The 25,477-nt window shown below is 41.4% G+C and overlaps 1 protein-coding gene across 3 annotated transcripts in view; it reads left to right on the top strand.

Moving 5' to 3' along the window:
• LOC124802978 (ankyrin repeat and IBR domain-containing protein 1-like) overlaps positions 1–25,477 on the top strand; it is a 579,445-nt gene that overhangs the window by 67,446 nt on the left and 486,522 nt on the right. For 2 of the 3 annotated variants that reach the window (XM_047264079.1, XM_047264078.1), the window contains exons 2-3: positions 16,971–17,051; positions 17,187–17,310. In XM_047264079.1, coding sequence (XP_047120035.1) covers positions 17,020–17,051; positions 17,187–17,310 — 156 coding nt within the window. In that variant the 5' untranslated portion in view covers positions 16,971–17,019. The remainder of the gene's footprint in view (positions 1–16,970; positions 17,052–17,186; positions 17,311–25,477) is intronic. The other variant, XM_047264080.1, reaches the window with a different exon arrangement.

Below are 25,477 nucleotides of genomic sequence, written 5' to 3'. Positions count from 1 at the left end.
TAAAAAAATTTCCGGGTTCTTTTCGGAACAGTAGATTGCCTCTTATGGATAGGAATGCTATTATTTTATAAAGCATGGAAAGGTTCTTTTCTCCCTTTTCTTTAAGAATGTTATTTACTCGGCAGAATGGCTGAGAGCCGCGCCTGCACAACTTGAATAACTTTTCTAGGTATGGTCAAGGCTGTCACGTGAGAAATGTAATGGAGTGTACTGTTATGGAGGACAGATGGGGCTTGCATACGTTGTAGCGCACATACCGTGAGCTGCGATGACTGCCGCCTGTGTCGCTCGCTGCTGACAAATAACACAACTATCTCTTTCTATCTGGATTGTCCTTCGCCAAACAAACTCTCCCTACACCTTGATGAAGTCAAGGACTTCTATCCGCCCCTAGTCTAACTATTAGAATGGTTTACCAGTCAAATAACCAGTCCAACGCGATGCCACTGAATACTCGCTCGCAGGCGTTTAACTAATACTCTGTCCGTGTTCACACCGCCCAATAAGTGTGGTAGCCAACACAGTGGACAACGCTTAATCGCGAGCGACTCAATATAGAGCGTCACTCCGATTCGCTAACGACAGAGCTGCTCTCCCAGTGAAATACTTAGGAGAGACTTTGTTCCTTGCTCTTTGTGTACACGTACGAGCGCTCTCGCTCTTGTTATGTGGTCCCGCTCCAAGAGCGGCAACAGAACTGCCCCTTTCCCTGGAAAAGTTGCAATCGTATATCATTCGCTGTCTTCCCTCACTCCTCTGGCTGTTTGCGTCGGAAATAATCCGCCAATCAGCGTTGCTCCTTTAAGTGGGAGAATGACGTTTGTTTCAGTCGACCAATGCGGAAATCTGTAGCATCTCTGTTAGGCGTATACTGTCCTCCTGTGAGAACTCTGTAACTACGCACTCAGTCCGTGAAAAAATGTGTCTTCTGGGCGCTCCCACACAATGTAGCGGAATTTGCTTTTAAGTTGAACATGGGGGTCGTTATCCCTTCGCTCGGCAAAAACTGTCTTCTCTCTGGGCGGTCGCTTCGGCCAAAGTAGGTATGTTGTTGACCCAGCCCTCTGAAGGGACGGTCTTCCCAGAGGGCTGGTTTCCTCTTTAGAAGGAAAATTCCTGTGGCCGTCATGTTGTGTACGCCATCCTCGACCTTTTCAACCCCAGTGTGCATTTGCGATTTACTTACCAGATTTGCATATCGCTTACATGAATTCATACAAAATTGACTCTACCTTGTCGAGTTTAGATTCGAATGAGGCGTCTTGATGTGCAGAGTATGATTGTGAGGACAGAATATGTAAGAAATAAAGGTCAAGAGACCATGCCACCTTACAAAGTTTCTAACCTTAGTACTTGCTTAATTGTGCCAAATGTAAGATTATAAATTTTAATCAGCAGATAATGACAGCATTTAAAATTCTCAACTTTGATCAATATTTATGTGAAACACTGCGAATCAAATTTTTTTAGCGCCTGTAAGCCGTTTGGTAGGTAACCTGTAGCTGAAACTGAGTGACAGTTTTAGCCATTTAGGAACACGGATGTATCTGAAACATCAACTTTTAGATCAAGTCTGGGACGTGAGTCACAAGAAAACGCAAACACAGGCTTTTAGTTCACAAAATTTTATTACATATATCTCCAAAAACAGTTGTACAAAATCTTTTACAAACCAGCCTTCCAATAGCCACCAACAACAAATATAATTAAAAACTTTATACAGTCTTTGTAAGATTATACAGAATGAAACAAGTTAAGTAAAGATGCTTCCTTTTAAGTAAATAACAAATAGTCCCAGATAAATATAGATGACTAGCATAATGGCCCACAAATTTAATAGGAATTTACCAGGACTAAATACCCAATGGTAAAACAAACAGTACAGAATATTAAATAACAAATTTCAAGTAAAAGACCAATAGATAGATCATAGAACAGCGGAATTCTAGTAATTATCAGAAAAGACACTTATCTTAATAATTTAGGTTCCACGCAACAGCGGGCACAGCCCAACGGATGACCCACCCTAAAACAAGAGTGACCAAACTACTACGAACAGGAGATACAACTCGGCGCAGACCGAACACATAAACAAGAGGAATCTCCAAATAATTACGAGAGAGAATGCTCAATTTCTGTCAACTACTGCGGCTCTTGACAGGATACAGCCAAGTAGCGCCGAGCGTCACCAAGACGTACCTGGCCGAGCTAACGGCGGCGTCCGAACATATTTCAATCAAGGCACCGCCCCTTGTATTGGTCAATCCGGAACTGATTGTGCCCGCCGCTCGTAGTACACGGTAACATTAGGAAAAAAAAAGACAACAAAGGACAGACAACCAAACCAAACGACAGAACACAAACCCTCTTATTTCAGAGTTATGTCCACCCCCCTTTCAAATTTAATACCTTTAACACATGCAAACCAACAGCACGGAAAATTATTTACAGCTCATACTTGTTTCTCTTACAGGCAGACCCCAATGGAGAAGTTAACGGCCTGCCGAACCAAGAGCATAAAAACCCATAATACAAGACACCAAAGCCACGTCCCCTCCAAACCATAACCACAGAATAAATCGTAAGATACTTGAGTAACATCACAAGCACACTGTCTTAATACCAAACATGACCTGCGCACTATCCTAGAATGACTCGTGCAGTCTTCACGCTACTCACGCTTAGTGCTCCCATCACTGAGCAATGTTTTACAATCTTAACAGCACTATTCAACATATGTCGGAACCAAGCGTGAATTCCATATTCCCGTCACGGGGACGGGGGATAATCACACACAAATCATTTTTTCTGGCTGTGAACACAAATTACTATCAGACTGATCACAAACACAAGTTCAGAGAAATAGCTGAGGCCCACCGTTAGTAGCAGCGAACAACGAGAATTCACATAGCATACATAGGCATCCAGCATCTGGTAGTGCATTGGAGGCCATCACCACCAGCCCGCCGCCGACACACTCCTCAAATCATAATACTACGCCGCGAGCAACCAACGCTCCTCCGTAACGGTCACTGCAAGACTCGCCAACACAACACATGCCCAAGCAATGGGCAAGTAGGACCACTAGGGCCCCGTAGCGGAAAACCGTGCCAGCATAGCCGGAAGCGCCGCGCTTAAATAACGGCCAGAAGAGGAAAACCAAAGAGAAAACGCGCATGCCAGAACGAGCGGGATTATTGCCCCTCGCCAGCGACTTCCCCATGGCTCAAAGTCCCCAACAAAAATTGATTAAATTTCACCTATGCCTTCCTTATCAAGAGAACTAGCCCGAGCATGGACATGTCCCAAAGAGCTGCGTGCAATATGCGTTTTTTCACAGGTTCGTATCTTGGATTCTATTCATCACAGAGATAATGTGTCAAATATTTCGGTTAGCCCTTGGCCTATCGGTCAATTGTATACCTATAGCAAGACCAAATTGTACCTATCCTACAGTACAGGGTAAATATTTTCACACTTCCTCCATCCCAGGCAAATTGAACAAATCACTTGGGTCATTACTTGTGTTTTACGATGGGGCTAAGGTGGTTTATAAAATCACCATTTGTTCATGGACGATTCCTGGGAAACCTCGAGAAAACTAATATTCTTGGATATCAAAAGTACCAGTTGTTGGGATGGTCACTTCTATAATTTCTGTTTATGGCAGATCTTCGAAATTTTTACCATTTGTTCTTAAGATAATGTTCTCAGAGAACCTTCAAACTTTTTTCGATATCATTATCTCTTACCAAGATCCAGAGGTTCAGAATTACTTTACTTACGCAAAATACCGGTTTTTAACCAATTTTGCACAGTGGGCCACAATTATCTAAATAGAAAAAGGCTCAAATTTTAACTTTATGTTTTTTAGACTTTTATTTAGAGACACCATATTCTTACCACATTTACTTCATATATTTCATTGTCAGATAACTATTATAGCTATGTACTACGACAAATTCTAAATTGTATGTACTGTGTCTTGCCAAAATTAAAGGTTAATCTATTGAATTTGAACTCTCTATTCCTTTATTGATGTTTTCAATTGTTTCGTTAGTTGCAATTTTTCAAAGGGGCTGGTATTAATGTTCATTACTGTGGATGTATCACATTCAAGAAGATGAAATTTAGCTTCTGGCAATGCAAGCCGAAATTTATGTATAACAGAAACAACAGGGGATTCAAAACAGAACCTTGTTGCTTATTATGTCTCACTGCTTCAGATGCTGGGCGCCAATTGTTAACTGACAGACATGAAACTGATACACTCTGCTTTGCATCTTGAGGATAAAGTAAAAATCACGAGTGAACTTATGTCTGCAGTTGTCTTAAGCAGGCGGTTCTCTGCAGCTCACGAACATTGAAGTTTAGTTAATTTGTTGTTTTCGTGTTCCGTAGGTCATTCGCATGACAGATCGTAATGATGTTGAACGTGTCATTTTATTCACATCACAAATTATGATGTAAATATTGCTACATGCTGACCATTTGCCAATAGTTTTTTTTTAATATACAGATGAGAGTTAGTAATTCCTACCCGCCACCTTTTACCCATAACATTAATACAAATTGTTCTACGGAACAGAAGAAATTGCCAAGGAGAAACTTATCCAATTTGATATCAAATTTTGCTTCACTGTCTATCAGAAATTTTAGATCACTGGGTAAGTCATCAAAAACTTTGAGTGCAACATTCTGTATCCTTTTCGTGCTAAAGACAACCTTAATTGGCGTAATACATAGTATTTCTTCTTCAGGTATTGTAATGATGTACATCAGTTTTCCTTCTAACTGCAGTGGACTATTTACAACAAAATTCATAAGGGGATAACTATTGTACGCTGTGGAGCAGTACATAGTAGATGTTTACATGATGATCGTCGCTGAGCACCAAATATGACTCATACAATACGTGTTTCTGTACTGAAAACTCTTTCTTATAGATGGGTTATCCCAGAACATTATTCCATATGACATTATTGAATGAAATTATGCAAAATATGGCAATTTAGTGATTCGTCCCCTTTCAAGATTTTCAATGATTCTAAGTGTGAATGTAGCTGAATTAAATGTTTTAGGGGGTTCCGAAACGCTATTTTTGCAATTTAAGTTCTCATCAGTATGGACACCTAAGAAGTTTGAAGTTTTCGCCGTATTTTCATTTTCTCGCCATGTGTTACACTGATCATTGGTATAGTACCTCTTGCGGTGCTTTTTAGAACAGAGAGCGAGCCCATTTGCTGTAAACCAGTCAATGATACTTTTAACGACATTGCTTACCATTTCCTCTGTTGCTGTATGTATGCTTGGACAAATTACAGTACTACTGTCATCCTCAAAAAGAACTGATTCTGATTCATGTATGTTGTTTTGTGGTCTTCAGTCCAGAGACTTGTTTGATGTAGCTCTCCATGCTACTCTGTCCTGTGCTAACCTCTTCCATCTCCGACTAACTACTGCAGGCTGCATCCCACTGAATCTGCTTACTGTATTCAGCTCTTGGTCTCCCTCTACTATTTTTACCGTCCACGCTTCCCTCCAGTACTAAATTTGTGATCCCTTGATGCCTCAGACCTTGTCCCACCAACCGATCCCTTCTTCTTGTCAAGTTGTGCCACAAATTCGTCTTCTTCCCAGTTCTATTCAGTACCTCCTCATTAGTTACGTGGTATACCCATCTAATCTTCAACATTCTTCTGTAGCACCACGTTTCTAAAGCTTTTATTCTCTTCTTGTTTACAGTATTTATCGCCCATTTTTCACTTATACACACGGCTGCACTCCATACAAATACTTTCAGAAAGGACTTCCTGACACTTAAATCTATACTGGATGTTAACAAATTTCTCTTCTTCAGAAACGCTTTCCTTGCCATAGTCAGTCTACATTGTATATCTTCTCTACTTCGACTGTCATTAATTATTTTGCTTCCCAGGTAGCAAAACGCCTTCACTACTTTAAGTATCTCATTTCCTAATCTGATTCCCTAACCATCACCTGATTTAATTCGACTACATTCCTTTATCTTCGTTTAGCTTTTGTTGATTTTCATCTTATATTTCTCTTTTAAGACACTGTCCATTCCGTTCAACTGCTCTTCCAGGTCCTTTGCATCTCTGATAGAATTACAATGTCGTCAGCAAACCCCAAAACTTTTATTTCCTCTTCATGTACTTCAATCCCTACTCGATATTATTCTTTTGTTTCCTTTATTGCTTGCTCTATATACAAATTGAATAACATCGGGGGTAGGCTACAACTCTATCTCACTCTCTTCTCAATCACTGCTTCCCTTTCCTGCCCCTCGACTCATAACTGCCATCTGGTTTCTGTACAAATAGTACATAGCCTTTCGCTCCCTGTATTTTACCCCTGCCACCTTCAGAATTTGAAAGAGAGTATCCCAGTCAACATTATCAAAAGCTTTCTCTAAGTCTACAAATGCTATAAACGTTGGTTTGCCTTTCCATAACCTATCTTCTAAGGTACGTCGTAGGGTCAGTGTTGCCTCGGTGTTCCACATTTCTACGGAATCCAAACAGATCTTCCCAAAGATCGGCTTCTAGCAGGTTTTCAATTCATCTGTGAAGAATTCGTGTTAGTGTTTTCAACCATGACTTATGAGACTGATAGTTCTGTAATTTTCACACCTGTCAACACCTAGTTTCTTTGATATTGGAATTATTGTATTATTCTTAAATCTGATTCTGCGTGGCTAACACATCTTGCTGACGACATGGAAGAGTTTTGTCACGGCTGGCTCACCCAAGGCTATCAGTAGTTTTAATGGAATGTGGCCTACTGCCGGGGCCTTGTTTTGACTTAGGTCTTTCAATGCTCTGTCAAATTCTTAACGCAGTATCATGTCTCTCATTTCATCTTCGTCTACGTCCTCTTCCATTTCCATAATATTGCCTTCAAGTACATCGCCCTTGTATAGACCTTCTATATACACCTTCCTCCTTTCTATTTTCCTTCTTTGCTTCGGATTGGTTTTCCATCTGAGCTCTTGATATTCATAGATGTGGTTCACTTTTCTCAAAAGATCTCTTTAATTTTCCTGTAGGCAGTATCTATCCCCCTAGTGATTTATGCTTCTACATTACATTTATCCTCTATCCGTCCCTGCTTAGCCATTCCACACTTCCTGACGATCTCATTTTTGAAACGTTTCTATTTCTTTCGTCTGCTTCATTTACTGCTTTTTTTATATTTTCTCCTTTCATCAATTAAATTCAATATCTTTTCTGCTACCTAAACATTTGTATTAGTCCCCGTCTTTTTATCTACTTGATCCTCTGCTGCCTTCATTATTTCAAAGCTACCCATTTCTCTTCTATTATATTTCTTTCCCATGTTACTGTCAATCGTTCCCTATTGCTCCCTCTGAAGCCCTCTACAATGTTTGGTTCTTTCAGTTTACCCAGGTCCCATCTCCTTAAATTCCTACTTTTTAGCAATTTCTTGAGTTTTAATCTACAGTTCATAACGAATAAATTGTGGTCAATGTCTACCTCTGCCCCTGGAAATATCCTATAATTTAAAACCCTGTTCCTAAATCTCTGTCCTACCATTACGTAATCTATTTGAAACCTTCCAGTGTCTTCAGGTCTCTCTCACGCATACGATCTTCTTTTGTGATTCTTAAATCAAGTGTTAGCTATGATTAAGTTGTGTTCTGTGCAAAATTCTATCAGGCAGCTTCCTCTTTCATTCCTTACCTCCAGTGCATATTCACCTACTACTTTTCCTTCATTTACTTCTCCTACTATCAAATTCCAGTCCCCCATGACTATTAAATTTTCGTCTCCCTTAACTACCTGAATAATTTCTTTTATCTCATCATACAATTCTTCAATCTCTTCATCATCTACGGAACTAGTTCGCATATAAACTTGTACCACTGTCGTAGGCGTGGGCTTCGTGTCTATCTTGGCTACAATAATGCGTTCACTGTGCCGTTCGTTGTAGGTTATCCGCGTTCCTATTTTTTATTTTTTTATTATTTATTTATTTATTTTTTTATTTTATTTTTTTTGCTCATTAGTAAACCTTCTCCTGCGTTACCCATATTTGATTTTGTATTTATAACCCTATATCCAACTGACCAGAAGTCTTGTTTCTCTTGCCAGCGAACTCCACTAATTCCCACTATATCTAACTTTAACCTAGCATTTCCCTTTTTAAATTTTCTAACCTACCTGCCAGATTAAAGGATCTGACATTCCACGCTCCGATCCGTAGAATGCCAGTTTTGTTTCTCCTGGTAACGGCGTACTCTTGAGTAGTCCCGCCCGGTGATCCGAATGGGGGACTATTTTACCTCTGGAATATTTTACCCAAGATGACGCCATCATCATTTAACCATACAGTAAAGCTGCATGGCCTCGGGAAAAATTACAGCTGTAGTTTCCCCTTGCTTTCAGCTATTCCCAGTACCTGCACAGCAAGGCCGTTTTGGTTGATGTTACCAGGGCAGATCAGTCAAACATCCACACTATTGCCCCTGTGACAATTGAAAAGGCTGCTTCCCCTCTTCAGGAACAACATGTTTCTGGCCGCTCAACGGGCACATCTCCGTTGTGGTTGCACCCATGGCACGACCATCTGTATCACTAAGGGACGCAAGTCTCCCCACTAACGGCCAAGGTCCATGTTTCATGGAGTGGGCGAGGGGGGGGGGGAGGGTTTTCTTGTATATTTTTGTATTAACTGAAATGTCGTTTACATATATGAGAAACAATAGTGCATCTATTTTTGAGCCTTCGGGAATCACATGCGTGAAATCTCCCCAGGCAGAAGAATCTCTGATTACGTTGGCTGAATTACTAAGTAGAACTTTCTGCATGCTTCTGGTTAGAAATGACATTATCCATTGGTTGACTACGCCATGAATCCCATAAAATCTCAGATTGTCTACGAAAATATTGTGACTCCCACAGTCAAATGCCGTAGATAGGTCGCAGGAAATGCCAACCGGTTCTATATTGTTGTTTGAAGCTTGTGAAATTTGGTGATTGAATGCGTAAACCGCAGTTTCAATGAAACAACTCTTCTGAAATTCAAACTGTGATATTCTGAGGATATTATTGTTGCTCGATGGGGATACTGTTCTAGAATACATCACCCTCTTCAGAATTTTAGAAAATCTCAGTAGCGAAACAGGTCGGTAGTTATTAGAATCAGTCACCTTTCTTATAGGCAAAATTAATAATTGAATATTTCAATCTCTCTGAAAAAACTCCTTGAGTCAGTGCGCCATTATACATTTCAGATAGAACAGGGCTTATCACAAGAAAACAAATCTTTAGTACTCTGTTGGAAACACTATCAAATCCAGATGAGCTTTTGTTTTTGACGAAATATGTAATTTTCTGAACTTAAGGATGAGAAGTAGGTGATACATTCATCTGACTGAATTTTTGAGGTTGCTTTTTCAAGATACTACTATGTTTTTTCTCTTTAACTGTTTGTCCCTGTATTTTCTAGTATATTTAAGACACGTTGTTAAACATATTTGCTACCATGATGCATGTTCCATTAGTTCAATAGGGATGTTATCATGTTCCGTGGCTGGTTGTCCTGACTCTCCTTTCACTATGTTCCATACAGCCTTAAGTCTGTCTGTTGTCTGAATTACTGTTTTCTGACAGAACATATATGTTCATTTTTTTACTTACGTTTCTCAGTAATTTTTACTCTATTATACTTACTCTGTTTCTCTTCTATTGTGTTTTGTTTTTAGTTTTTTGGGGGGTTAAGGTGGGGGGCGTCTTATCAACACCGGCACAACGCGGAAGAAAAGATCAAGTGGGAGATATCGTTTCTGTTTACGAAAAGGCGGAGGCGAAATACTTGGAAATCCGCGAACAGTGTGCTGTCACGCCAGCCCTTTCGTGGAGAGATCGTAACGACTTGATAAGAGGATAGGGTAATCAAGTAAAAGCCTGTCGAGTCAGTTTTGTGTCCAATTTCTGTGGGTAGTCAGGGACTCCAAACTAATGAAACAGACCCTAACAGAACTCGCAACCAGTCCTGTCACAAGAAATATGCAAATTCATTTCATTACATTTCATTTTCACTATTCGTTTTGGTTCCATACTTTCACATGAATTAAGAAAATTAGCTGGTGTGTTCAGCGGCGTTTCCATCTACGGAGCCGGGAATCAATGAACCCATGGGAGGGAAACAGCCGGTAGGTACAAGTCAACTTTTAAGTGGGTAGACTTTCGTTATAAGAAAAGGAGAATAGAATCTAAATTATTTAGATTGGAAAGATTACTGGTATTTGCAGTATGTAACTGGTATTGTCGTCGTCGTCTTCAGTCTGAAGGGTGGTCTCATGCGGCTCTCCACGCTACTCTGTTCTGTGCCAGCCTGTCCATCTCAGAGAAGGGCTCATGATCGCTATCCACATCCGTGATTGTTAGCTGAACTTGCCACTATTTTGCAGGAATAATGGCGTAATATTTCCATGAAAACAATGTGGTACCCGCGTTTGTCCATTCCGTGACGACTGGAAGCTGTTCTACATGCCAACGGTTTTTCTACACCAGTTTTTCATGGTGATATGTTGTGATTTTTGTGTTTCTATACTTTCGTCCACGTTAAAGAAAGTACTCTAACGAATAATTAATTAGTACGGACGCTAAGAGGGTTGCGGCTGGCTGCAGCCGAAGAGAAATTCGATATGCTCAACTGAATTTTGATCCAAAAACCAACTTCTGTGGGGACCGGCTGTTATGCCAGAACTTCTGGTTCAACAAAACAAGCTCCAAGCCAGTCGACAGAACCTAGCGTACAAAACACGGGTGGATAAAAATTTATGTAGACATGTTTTAAACCAACAGATCGCGTATTTCGTCTTTGACAATGTCAAATAGTAATAGGAACCTAGCGTATTGTGTGTGTAAGGAGTGGGGGGGGGGGGGGGGCTGCAAAAGACTGTTCTGAACCTTGCTGAGAGACAAACCAATGAATTTAGTCTCAATCATACCTCGGATTGGACCAGTTCCTAGCTTCACATCAAATGCGTGAACATCCTAATTGGCAATCCGAAGCAGGCAGAAAAAATGCGATCTATAAACCACACAAATTGATGGTGCTATGCAGAAAATTTTCGACTAGCTCAGTGAAAGTGATAAGTAGTGTCAGTATTCCCTTGGGCAGTTAACAGACCAGATCCCGGCGACTACCACCCTGATATTAAGACAGTGAAAGCTCAGCTGTAGAAGACGTCTGGAAGTAATAGAGTGACTGCCTCATCAGGAAGAAATCAACTGTTGTTTGTTTCAAAACACTGGATAAAAATTCTTGCATGTAGTTGATATCAGTGAAAAAGGTCATCTGCGGAGGAAGAACGTCGACGTGTGATTGAAACAGCAGCAGATATACTTGCTGAAGGTATTCGAAGGCACGTTTACGGTACAACAATACGAAATATCTTCGTCAGACAAGTTTCTGACAGAAGAACGAGGTCTTCACCCCTGATACTGTCGGAAATTTCGTTAATCGCCTAGTGATGAAGAAGCGAGGAAACTTGAATGAACAGAAGACAAAGTGTGGCCATAGCACACTGCATGGTGGCAGCTGTCAGACCCAACTCTTTCTTGTCACCATTGCAAGCTGGCCAGGCACATTCATCTATGAGACGGTATGGCTCTCAGAAAATCATTAACTGTCAGCTTTAGAATACATTGTCATCTACGCAGAAGCACTACGTATGATGGCAAAGGGATGGAATTTACTCCATCCCTCTCATTTCAATTTGCCTCCGACAATGCTGAAACTTTTGATGGCGTATTACCTAGTATGAACTGCAATTAGTCATGTATTACCTAGCTGTAACATACCTATTTATATTCTCATTTCGCCAGTGAATCAAGTAAAGAAGTGGGAAGAGATGGAACTTCTTTAAATTTTTTTATGATTATTGTATAAATCGTATAATATTATGGTAATAATAATAATAATTATTATTATTATTACCAAATGCAAAATGTGAAAATGTGTGTGAAATCTTATGGGACTTAACTGCTAAGGTCATCGGTCCCTAAGCTTACACACTACTTAACCTAAATTATCCTAAGGACAAACACACACACCCACGCCCGAGGGAGGACTCGAACCTCCACCGGCACCATTACCAAATGCAAACTAAAGCATAATTGTTATGTCATTTACATATGTTACTTGAGACGTGAAAGCTATCACTTTGCCGATTGAATGAACATAATAGCATATACTTGGTTGTTGGCGGTGGCGCCTGAAATTACGCTGACTTCAACCTGCGCTATGAGCCATACGGTTGGTCTGACGAAAAAATACATTCGATAGTATTTTGTGGGAAATTTTATTTTCATTTTCGTAAATCATCAACTTTGCCGAAAACTGCGTCGTTTCCGTATTATAAGCTAAAAATTCGAAAACGTCCCTTTCGTCATAGTTTATTTTCCATTTTTCATCTACTTCCGGGCAAAAATTTTGATGAGACTTCAAAAATTTTAATTCAATACTCACGAAAACATAGAAAGCCTGTCAAAGAAACTTCTGCAAAACTTTTCTCCATGAGTCACCATGTGGCTGGACTATAATGATGCCCTGTGCGCTCGGCCCTTGCAAAACTGTCGCGGAGACTCCAGTAGGGACGGAAAAAGCCAATCGGCTAAAACCGACATCAGTATTGCAGTTCTGAATAACCGGTCTTTTTCGATATTTGTTTGGCCTCGGTTATAACAGGATTTTTTGATTTTTAACTAACAACCGATTAAAAAACTAATATATAAATTTGCCATAATACTGGTGCTAAATTATTTGTTCCTGAAATAAAATTTTTTAACGTTTTATGTTTTTCCGTAAAACTTTCATTGTTTTGAAATAGGGGGTTATTTTAGAAAAGTGGTCACTACGTTATCCGTTAGAAACGAACTACAGACACATGACATAAGAAGCTATAGACGAATATGGAAAATTAGGTGGACTGATAAGGTAAGGAATGAGGAGGTTCTGCGCATGTGGAGAAAACACTGATAAGGAGAAGGGACAGGATGATAGGACATCTGTTAAAACATGAGGGAATGACTTCCATGGTACTAGAGGGAGCTGTAGAGGGCAAAAACTGTACAGGAAGACAGAGACTGGAATACATCCAGCAAATAATTGAGGACGTAGGTTGCAACTGCTACTCTGAGATGAAGAGATTTACACAGGAGAGGAATTCGTGGCAGGCCGCATCAAACCAGTCATAAGACTGTTAAAAAAAAAAGAAATCTGTGACTGGAAATACAAGTTTTTTCACAAGTTTCTCGTAGATTTATGTAGACAACTACTGCCATTATAGATGGCATGATTTTATTCTCCAACTCTGTACGCTAGGATCTTTTATTAATTGTAGCATGTATACTCCGTTGGTTAAAAGTACTGTTTCCCAGTACTACCACTAAATGTGTGTGTGTGTGTGTGTGTGTGTCTTTCTTCTTTTTTTATATTAACGTCGGACCTGCTTCTCTTTGGTAATGTTGTCCGCGTAGTCGACCAATAACAGTAAATTACAATAATTTATTTAAATAAATCATGTCAGAATTAAAAACTTCAGAGAATACATTTATGCAATATCGCCATTGCTGTCGGTAAATGTAGAAAGTTGTAAGTAAATATTTTCTACGTTCATTGAAAGCTAATGTCTATACAGAAGCATCCAGTGTCCTCTCATTGTGGGTAATTCTGAAATACTGACACACAAAAAATTTGTTTGGTTAGCAAAAACGAAGACAGAGTAATTACTTACAATCAGGGATGCTTCACTTGCTAACCTGCGCCTGAGTCGTAGGTACCACGGTGCTCTTCAATGTATGCTGCGTCCTGCATCTTCTGGACGACAAAGCAATCACAGGAGAAACAAAATCTGCCTGATAGTTCCTATTAAGAATGATTTTCATTTACTTATTTTTGTCAGCATTTAACGCTCATAAATATGACTACATTATTTGACCTCCTAATATTAAAGTTGGTTTCAATTTACTTCAAATCGCTCTGAACACTATGCGACCCAACTTCTCAGGTCATCAGTCGCCGAGAACTTAGAACTGCTTAAACCTAAATAACCTAAGGACATCACACACATCCATGCCCGAGGCAGGATTCGAACCTGCGACCGTAGCGATCGCTCGGCTCCAGACTGTAGCGCCTAGAACCGCCCGGCCACTCCGGCCGGCTCAATTTACTTCCTTCAAAAACATAGCCACACGTGAAACCAAATCATGATACAAAACGTATCAAATCACATTCCTAGTTCCTTAAGTGCATTCCTTCCAAATTCCAACTGACGGCTTCCCCCTTCTTCTTCTCTTTTCTCGATAGCCCTATCTTCCTACCGAACTTCTCGATAGTTACAGCCAGTTCATTTTAGTTCGTCGCCTGGTGCTGCCCTCCTGCGACAAAGACAGGAGTGACTTACTCCGTACTGACGTGTTTCTCAACGTGAATACTGCGAAACGTTGTTTACAATGTGATCAGTGTGCGCTAAGAAACGGCCTGATACATCACACAGGACATGCAGGGCAACGTGATTTGCGACCTAGCACACTTCAGCGGCAGTTAAGCGGCTATATCAGTCACGCAAATCACACAGTTTGGTTACGAAAATGGACGAACGTAAAATAGATTCGTTAGCTCTCTGAGCAGTCCTGCAGTTCATTGGTCCGAGTTCCCTGGCTCGTTATCAAAATCGAACAAACTCACTCCTGAACGGAGAACTCCTGTTTCTATATTAACATCGAATATTCAACAACATATTTCTATTAAATTAGAAAGAAAGCTACAGAAGCTTTTGGAAAACATGAAAGTGATTATTTGCACAATGCAGGTGGAAAACATGTAGTCTTTCTGTAAACAGTCCATATTCCTGTCCGTTACACTACAGTTGACAAAAGTTGTTGGAATATGTGTTTTTGAGCTTAGAATGCGCTAGCGACTTTTATCGGCAACGAGTCATTAACAAGCATTTAATTATAACTTCGATATATTTTTAATGTGATGATGCCTTGAAATGGTGTACTTTCATAGCAAGCAAGCCATGATATCAATAACATCAAATTTGAAAAGCCGTCAACCAACTTCATGTCGTTTCTCCTCATTTTATTATAGCAAATTGTATAAAAAACGACGCGTTTCAGAGAGAACATCAATGTACCGTTACATTCAAACAACGAATATTCATATATTGTAAGTTATGATTAGAAAACGTCATATATGTGCATCACCTTGCAAACAACGTAATCCGATGCAGTTTCTTCTGTGTTCTACCAGTAACGTAAAAAATTGCACACGGCGTAATCCGATGTAGTTTCTCTTATGTTCTACCAGCAACATAAAAAGCTATCTTGCATCCTGTTGGCCAAGTTCGTCTCCACATTATAACTTGCGTGATTCTTCTTTTTACGCTCTAGGATACCGCATAATGTGAAATTCCATATTGTGATCACACAAAACTCGTCCAGCTCCTCGCATTCAGTGTGAGGACGGCTTTAGCTGATAGCCTTCATCTCCTACTTGGCGAAATTACTTTCTTTTATCACATTCTTTATGACGGTGAGCCAATAGTAGCCCCAAAGCACCTTGATGTCTACAACATCGATCACTTTTTTTTTCGTAGACCCTATTTTCTGCAGCCTTTGATTTCATTTTTATTCCAGATGTACGCATCTAACGTATCCTAAGAGGTGTTGCCGTAGTCCACTGCTATATTTACCTGGAATGCTGTACACAGTGTCTTGTAACAGATGATCCTGTCTAGCGATGAACGTCTTTAGTCTTTTGTAACGGGTGGACGGCTAATTGTTTCACTTTCAGAGGACTGTCGTAAGCTTGGCCGGGAATGGTCCACATAAGGAAAATATTGAATATTCTGTCCCCCAGCTGTTCTTCGTGATTGACTGCGTCTTTCCTTCAACACATATCCAATCTGCACTTCCTTGTACTCTTTCAGGCGGTACAAATGGTGACACCGATAACCTCCCAGTAGATCTGTTGCACATGGAAGAAGTGTTTCGAAAATCGGGTACCACGAAGCTCAGATTATGAGTCGGTACTGTCACAGTCTGTCTTTCGATCAGTGTAAGATTATAGTACCACTGGGTTCCAGACACATTACAATATGGCAAGGATCCTATTTCAATAAGTATGATGTTGATTTATTGACAGGAGTGTCAAAATTTTGTCTGTCTAAGGCTATAATCACTATGTATTTGGTGTTTCAGTCCTGTACTATGGCTGTGTTTCCCAGTTTACATGCAGTTGTTGATTATTTGATTTCCTGTTTCCTACATAGTAGTATTATGAAATGCGGTGTATGTGTCTGTGTTTTGGAAGAGACACTCACTTAGCATGAGGTAATACATGTCAGTCATGGATGTATCATTCCTCCAATGACTGCCAATATTTGTGATCAGCTATAGCCATCGGTGGAGAATAAGTTTCACTTTCTTGTGGTGCATCCAAACTGTCTGTGGTAGAATGAGTGAAGGAGCCATTCCTAGATTAATGAGTGGAACACCTGCATCTCCTTCCCAGAAACTAAGAGTTCACAGGCTATTGTGATTCGCATTGTTGCATTGTGCTGTGTTTGAGTGGTGTCAAAATGCGATTACGACTATAATTGCCTACTGTGTCTCCTGCTCCAAAAAGAAAGCCCTCTGTCATCATTGAGTGCAGAAAGATCTGGTCGTTATACAGCACAATTCTTCCAGTGACAGTCTATGCGGAGGTGGAGGTTCTTTCCTCCACTTCTCCTCCCACTAATCCAGCAGTCTTATTTTATCACTATTTGTGTTTGTTTTATTGGCAGGTTTGCAGTGCAAGTGATTATCCTGTGTCACGAAAACTACCCCAATCAAGTATGTAAACAGATGTGCAGCGGACGAAATCCTAGCACTGCTGCACTGATCAGTATGCAATTGTTTTGTTGGCAGGCACGCAGCAGGTGATGTCTCCGTGCCGTGGCGACGTGGCCCCCTCAGAATGTGGTTGCAGTGTTGGCAGGGACGGAGCAGGTATGCCGCCGCACTCTGCCGATCCGAGCCGATCAGTGTGTAGTTGTTGTGTTGGCAGGCATGCAGCAGGTGAAGCCCCCCCGTGCTTGGCCGTGGCGCCCCGCGCTGACCGCTTTGCGTTTGTCATGTTGGCAGGCGCGCAGCAGGTGATGCCCCTGCGCCGTGGCGACCCGCCCGCCGCAGCTGGCCAGCCATGGGGAGCGCCTCCTCTAAGTTCAAGAAGTACCTGCAGCATGGCGATGAGTTTGCCGCCATGCAGGTGAGTGCACTCGTCCTGCATGCGCCAACCGCTCACCTGCTGCAATGCGTTCACTAGGTCATACTTAGTAACTGAATCCAAAATATCAATTTTAGCCCTACTACCTGGAAATTTCTCAATATCTCGGAATTTCTAGCACAACTGTTTTGAACTAAAAACAATTATCTTAACGCTTTTGTGCCTGCCACAGAATAGTAGCTTTTGAACGAGAAATAAGAAAATAACTTTTTTTACTTGTTTTGTTTCCCATTCATGAGAGCTGAGTGTGCTGTCATACAATTTCGTTCTTTCTAGCCAAGTATCTCAGAAGGCTGGGAGTGGATCATAGGGGTTTCCAATAGCTAGTATTTGGAAAGGAATTTCCAGATCTGGCATTCGCATGATAAACTGGGATAACCTCTCAAAAACTTGGCCAGAACCAGGGGATTGGGTATATTTGTAATTTTCTTATGGAACAATGTTTCTCCCAGACAAAAATTAAAATTTAGTGTCTGTGTGTGTGAACGTACATGATGACGCCCGACTGTTGAACCATTTATACTTATGTTTGTTTGAATACTATGACACATAACATTACGAAATACATACTGGCACAAAGCCATAGAGAATTGATGCCAGTGAAGATCACTTGCAATGTGGTCACCATTTTGCCGCCGTCGGTGTTTTAGACTACTCGCCGGCACAGATCTTCGTTGATTGTATTGCAGGCTTCCATAATGTCAGCTCTGAGTTCCACAAGATGTCGAGGATGCTAACGGAAGACTTCTTCTTCCCGACAGAAAATAATCACAAAGACTGATGTTGGAGCTGTAAGGCGGCCAAATTTGCCACACTGAAGAATTTGGGGAAAGCGGTGAAGCAACACTAGCTTACCAAATGTTTCATGCAGAAAGTAGAGAACAACAATGGCTGTGTGTGGGCGGGCACGATCTTGTGTAAACCAGTGCCTGCACGTTGGAAGTCGTGTGGCAAAAGTGCAGGAAAGCACTGGTTACGCAACGTCCCCATGTACTGTTCAGAACTGACCGTTTCAGCGAAAAAGAAAGATCCAGTTAATTCGTGTCTAGATATGGTAGGCCAAACAGATATTTTCTGGCCGAATTAACCTTTTCATGAAAGGCCACTGGACGTTCAGTAGCTAAAAAACGCCCAATTTTGTTGACTGATCATGACATTAACACGGATGTACGTCTCGTCAGTGAACCAGACGTTGTGCAGGAATCCTTCCCCTACTGTCTGCGTTACCCAAGTAGCAAAATTACGTCTGTCTTCTTCCTGCTAATCGATTTTCTACCAGAATAAATGAATGTCTGAATGAATGAAGAATGAGTTGAACATAGCGATGCTATACTTATTCCAAGTTCGGCTGTGGTTCCCCTGTGGACTAACGAGAGCATTACCACACTCACAGTTTCCACGTATTCAGGTGATCGGATTTGAGACGCACGTGACTGCTTTGGTTCTATCATTTCATTATTTTCAAGTTGCTGATGCAAGCTATGGATGTTTTTTGGATGTTTTAGCGGGAGCCCACCTTGCGTTAAAATGTTGACGGGGACGTCTTCATGTAATAAGCACACTCTTGGTTTTTCTGCCCCTCTGCTAAGCAGCTAGCCGCCCCTTTCCCGCCATCTTAATCAGCTGATCTGACCTGAGCACTAGAGGACTCTCTAAGAACCACTGCATGTACGACCATGATTTACAAATATGTCACTTTAGTAGAATGACCATGATTCATACATCAAATGGTCCAACATCCTCTGCAACAGCCTGTATGTTGTGTGTGTGCCTATATGTCAGTGTATATGGATCAGTGTACGACTTTTCGCAAATGATATAAGTACCTTTTTGATCTATTAGGATGTGATTCACCTGAATGTGCATTTTGATTCACTAATTCACATATGCTCAGCTGAATGTTACATCCTTGCAGTGAAATACTATAAGGAAAGCAGGTCTTCAGGTACTTGTTTTTGCTTTTTCGAAAAGGAGAACGAACTGTACCGCTCTTTCTGCCTAGAGTAAAAATAGTAGCTTTTCTGACTATCTAACTGGTTTCCACATCACAATATCGCCAGAAGCAACATCCCTTTACGGTCTCAAATTATACTTTAACTGGCCGTGAGGTACGGTGCCATTAAACTGGAGTAAGTCTTCCCTACTTATTCTTGTTTAAACAATTTATACACTTGTCAGGTGTGGAAAATAATGAAAAAAGCACGCTCGGCAGTAGAATAGAACAAGAAGCCTTTAACAGCCAAGGCTGTTCGTAAGACACCCAAAGCCAAATGTCAAATACGGGGCAACATTGGAGCCGTCTGTCAAAATTTTGGAATATTGACCATTCCGTACGGCAGCCTTATCAATAAAGGCTTAGCACCGATTACTGGAGTGGTGTAATCAAATGGTTTTGGTTAAGGAGTGCGTTTCAACTGAGATGGTACAACCCCTACTGCTGAAACGATGTTAGTTGACCGTAAAACAAGATATTAAATCCTCAAGATAATACTATTCCAGGAACTAAATTAGTTACCCTGTCAGCTGGACCCGGGCTTCAACAAGCCTATACACAAGTGCCATAATTACGGTTATCAATATCGGCACTGCAAGGTAGAACGGCGCGGATGACGCCCAAGTCTGAACTGAGCCAACGACCAACTGTCACCTGGGTTCGACTGTTACTTGTTAACTTACAACTGTAATTTCGCACGTAAACGGTAGTACACAGAAAATTACAGTAATTAAGTAAAACACAAAGAATAGAATATAATCACCTTAGTACGGAGTACTGATGTCAGTAGATATAGTCCTCCATTTGTATAGTCATTGCAAGTGCGTCTGAAAATTAATATATTAGGTGTGAACCACAGGTCCATTACTCTAGCACAGATCAGCGACTCGTGCGCTTTAGGATTAAGCTAAATATGCGTCACATGAAACTAACAACGATAGTTAGACACGGCCACAGAGTAATCAAGAAACGCCTCCAAGGGCAAAATTCAGTACAGTACTGATGTCTGGTGCTAAGCGCGAGCTAAGATTTCATTCATCTAGGTTAATGAGTACTACTAGCGCATGATCATATCTCAGATTATCTGACCACACAGTCCAGCAATAAATATACAGGGTGATTCAAAAAGAATACCACAACTTTAAAATTTAAAACTCTGCAACGAAAAAAGGCAGAGCTAAGCACTATCTGTCGGCGAATTAAGGGAGCTATAAAGTTTCATTTAGTTGTACATTTGTTCGCTTGAGGCGCTGTTGACTAGGCGTCAGCGTCAGTTGATGCTAAGATGGCGACCGCTCGACAGAAAGCTTTTTGTGTTATTGAGTACGGCAGAAGTGAATCGACGACAGTTGTTCAGTGTGCATTTCGAACGAAGTATGGTGTTAAACCTCCTGATAAGTGGTGTATTAAACGTTCGTATAAACAGTTTACAGAGAATGGGTGTTTGTGCAAAGTGAAAAGTTCTGGACGGCCGAGAACGAGTGATGAAAATGTAGCACGCATCCAGCAAGCATTTGTTCGCAGCCCAGGAAAATCGACTCGCAGAGCTAGCAGAGAGCTGCAAATTCCACAATCAACTGTATGGAGAGACCTACGAAAAAGGTTAGTTATGAAACCTTATCGTCTGAAATTGGTTCAAGCACTGTCTGCAGCTGATAAGATTAAAAGAATCGATTTCTGTGATTTTATCCTTGCTCAAATGGAAACAGACGAATCTTTCGTTTCATGGATTGTGTTTAGTGATGAAGCAACTTTCCACACTAACGGGAAAGTCAACCGTCACAATGTCTGTGTATGGGGCACTGAGAATCCGCGGGAAACAACTCAGTATGAACGTGACTCGCCTAAGGTGAACGTTTTCTGTGCCATTTCAGCCAATAAAGTTTTTGGTCCCTTTTTCTTCGAAGGTGCTACTGTAACTGGACTACAGTATCTGGAGATGTTAGAGAATTGGCTGATCCCTCAGCTCGAACAAGAAGCACAACAATTCATATTTCAGCAGGATGGAGCGCCTCCACATTGGCACTTATCTGCCCGTAACTACCTGAACGTCAACTACCCGAGGCGATGGATCGGCCGCCAGGCAGCCCGTGACAGAGCACTTCATCACTGGCCTCCAAGAAGCCCTGATCTTACCCCCCCCCCCCGATTTTTTCTTACGGGGGTATGTTAAGGATATGGTGTTTCGGCCACCTCTCCCAGCCACCATTGATGATTTGAAACGAGAAATAACAGCAGCTATCCAAACTGTTACGCCTGATATGCTACAGAGAGTGTGGAACGAGTTGGAGTATCGGGTTGATATTGCTCGTGTGTCTGGAGGGGGCCATATTGAACATCTCTGAACTTGTTTTTGAGTGAAAAAAACCCTTTTTAAATACTCTTTGTAATGATGTATAACAGAAGGTTATATTATGTTTCTTTCATTAAATACACATTTTTAAAGTTGTGGTATTCTTTTTGAATCACACCCTGGCAGACGCACTTGCACTAAGCAATCCTCACTACTGCGACACAGGTAGCGAACAGAAAGGCGAGCAAAACCCACGGGCATGACGCTTATGTTTTTCCAAAAGCGAGTTTTTTCATAAGGCTTGAAAATACACAGGTGCAGTAGTGAGTAGCCGGACTTGCCCCAGGTGCGGTCAGTACTAAGAGAACTACGCCTGTCTCCACTCCGTGCCATCCAAACACCGACTGCCGCCGCCAGTACTCATCACCCCAGTTTAATCCAACAGTCACAGCGGCACTGCCCGGAATCTGTCCGCTCGCTCAACACTCTCGTCCTCCTCAAAATTTCGGGTAGTTATAGTGAAACGTTGCCTATTTAACTCGTTATAACACAGAAACTAAATACTGTACGACCAACAAACTTGGTAGCGTTAATGTCTAGGGCTTGGTGAAGAGAAACACTTTTAATGTACTGCTTCGGTACATCCTGCCATTACATACACACACCATTACCGCTACAAAAGGGGCTGAATATGGCTCCCATCACTCGAGAAGAGTCTGAAAGCGCAGGATTGCATTCTGCACAGCAGAACGAAGTATGCTGCTCTCTTGATATGCTGAACTTCAGATCAGCACGTGTGTGAATGTTCCTCTGGTAAACCCTGTCCTTCAGGTAGCACCACAACCAGAAATCACAGGATGTGAGATCAGGTAGTCGTACCGGCCAAACATTTGGATCGTTTCCAAATGTGTTTCGGAGTAGCAGGTGAACTTCACCAGTGATGCGTCGTGGTGCACCATCTTGCACGAGTTCAATGCGTCTCTCTCCTGTAGGACGGGTATGACATGCTGGTGAAGCATATCGCAGTAACGCTGGCCATTCACTCTGCATGTCTTTGGTCCTTGAGCGCCAAACTGTTCAAAAAAATAATTGGACAATGATGAACATAGCCGCGAAGACACACTATACGGTGACAAGTTCACCACACAGAGAAACTTCATGCACAGTGACTGATCCCAACAATCAGCAATTCTGTGTGTTCACCTCACCCGTCAGAGAAAAATGAGCTTCGTTCGTCCATACGATGGTCGAGGGTCTTCCCCCGCCAACTTCAATCCTTGTGAGAAAGTGGAGAGCGAAGACAGCACGTCTTTGTGCGTACTGTGGTGCAAGCTCCTGTACGATATGGATCGTGTACGGATACCATTTGAGAATGGTTCGAAGCACCTTCCGTATAGAGAACTACAGGATAACTGTCGTGACACAGCACACGAACTGCCTAACGATCGGGAATTGCGGGCAGCGCCGTTTGCCATAGCAACAGCGATTTCGTCAACCACCTGTGGTGCGACCTGTCGTCGGCCACTTCCCGGAGCGACGCCCAGTTCTCCAGTTGATTTGAGCTTCATCATGCTCCACACAGCAGGTGGAGAAAGAGGAGACTTCCGTAATCCTTTCAGCCGGCGACTATCCCTAAGTGCAGCTGCAGCATTACTGTTGTTTTGTTAGTAGAGCCTCACCAATAATGCCCTGCTCGTTTTGTCCAAGCTCATGTTGGCACGTCGACAAGTGCACTGTGATTGGTCAGGTGTGTGAGACTATGAATCACGATGACTGATCACGGCACCTGGTGGCCATAGTTGGACCTAGACAGTGGCATTTAGACGCATGGAAATCATGCACCTCATACTCTGGACATTAATACTATTAAGTTTGGTACTCTTACGGCAATTAATGTTATACCGTGTTAAATAGGAAAGTTTAATTATAGCCACCCGGTATCTCTGGCGTCATCCGAGCACCAGTGACCTCCGTAGTTTGTAACCACGGGTACATCGATATCCAAGAAACCATCGAGATAACGCGTGCACGGCATACATAGTATAGGGCCAAAGTCGGACGAGATACTGAGAGACATTATGCTTTGGTCAGCAATAGGTCTCACTATTTGGACGCTGAGTGGCATTCAGTGTTGTTCAGCGATGAATCTTGTTTCTGTTTGTGGCGATCACATCTAAAACTTGTCCGTAGACGATCTGGAGAAGCAAATAAGAAGCAAAGATTCTCGAGACCGTTTGAAGACGGTAGCTGGCGAGGCGCTGGGAGTTGTAGGGTGCCATGCTACAAAACATTACACATCACTCAGAAAAGATCAATTTATTTTAAATAACAAGTTGTGCGAAATGTTATGATTTTTTTGACAAGTCAAATTTTACAAACTCAAATGAGTACAATTGTTGATAACAATCGAACGACATTAATGCTGTATTTAAAATTTGGTCAGTATTAATTTAAGATTTCAGATCCTGATATTGCGTATAGCTTGACGACATTCAGGTTGTTCTGTCTAAAAATAAATTCAATAATGAGTTCAGGTACTACAGACAGAAAAACATTTCAAATAACAAATGTTCCAGAATAACACATTAATCATCAACAAACGTTTAGCTAACGCATCTGTTAACACGTGTAAGCACAGGCAATGACCATCTATAAAAACAATGTCAAGTAAAAGTTTATGTAAATCGAAAGAACATTAATTGAACTCTCGCAAATAGGAAGTGGTTGTCGCATTAAAGAGCCGGAGATGAGGTACAATTAGACAAATATGGAATTACGCATAAGGCAAATCTCAGTCAAGAGAGAATGTACCAACGCACGAGACATAGCTAGTTTTAAGTTGTGATAGTTCTGTCTAGTTCTACAAAAGAACGTATAAATAAAATTTAAATAACAGCGCCCATATGTCTTAAACTAAAAAAGCAGGTAGCAAAATTAATCCGAAGTTCAAAATAAATTACACGTAACCAGCACACGTAATATGCATAAATTACCAACAGCGTTCAAACCTGATAGACCAGTACTGGATAACCCGACCGGAATAACTATAGCACAAACAATTTTAGAAATGTAAGTTTGCCAATTTGGACCCGGTAAAATAAAATGGGGTAACTCAAACCTAAAACAATATAGCACACATAGTTTAAAAAAGCCTCCGGCACAGTGGATAGCTCTGAATAACTGTTCGTACAGTCTACATGCTAAGGCGCTCACCAAACAATTCCAACATGCTCTGATGACTATGCCTAATTATTCCGACTCTTCCCATGTATGCCGTAAGCACACGAAGTTCCAAGGTTGTGTTCCACCAAATCCAAGGAATTTGCTTCTCGGATGTGCAACTACTCTTAGCATCCACGATCCACATGACGATGTTCCACATGACCAACAGCACTTGTCCTTCGATATCCATCCTGCTGTTGTCGGTGAAAGGACGGAGAGCAGGTTTATGCACTGATGTGTCGCACGCACCGACACAGATAAAACGCTGACCAAAGTTTTACAAAAGTTTATTGACAAAGGAAATAAAGCATCTCCTTCGACGATAATAATAAAATCACAATTACAGAGTCTCAAAAGTGTGAAGACTTGACAGTATGGCGATTCCGGAGTCTGACAAAGTAACACAATTAGGACCTTCATGGACAAATACACATGTAAGGAAAATATTTAAGTCAGATGATGCTATCCTGAATAACACCAGCGTAGGAACAGAAAAGTCTATCCTGCCTACAGTATGACTGCAACAACGATGAATGCTGAATACAGCGCCGTCGTTTCCTGCGAAGCACTTCGAGACTATCCTAAGACGACGGGTATGTAGCACCTGCCCGGAGGCTAGGAAAGGCTCTTGAAGCGGGAAG

Source organism: Schistocerca piceifrons, chromosome 6, assembly GCF_021461385.2.
Source record: "Schistocerca piceifrons isolate TAMUIC-IGC-003096 chromosome 6, iqSchPice1.1, whole genome shotgun sequence".
In the NCBI taxonomy this organism is placed as follows: Eukaryota; Metazoa; Arthropoda; class Insecta; order Orthoptera; family Acrididae; genus Schistocerca; species Schistocerca piceifrons.
This window is presented reverse-complemented; position numbering and strand designations above follow the sequence as displayed.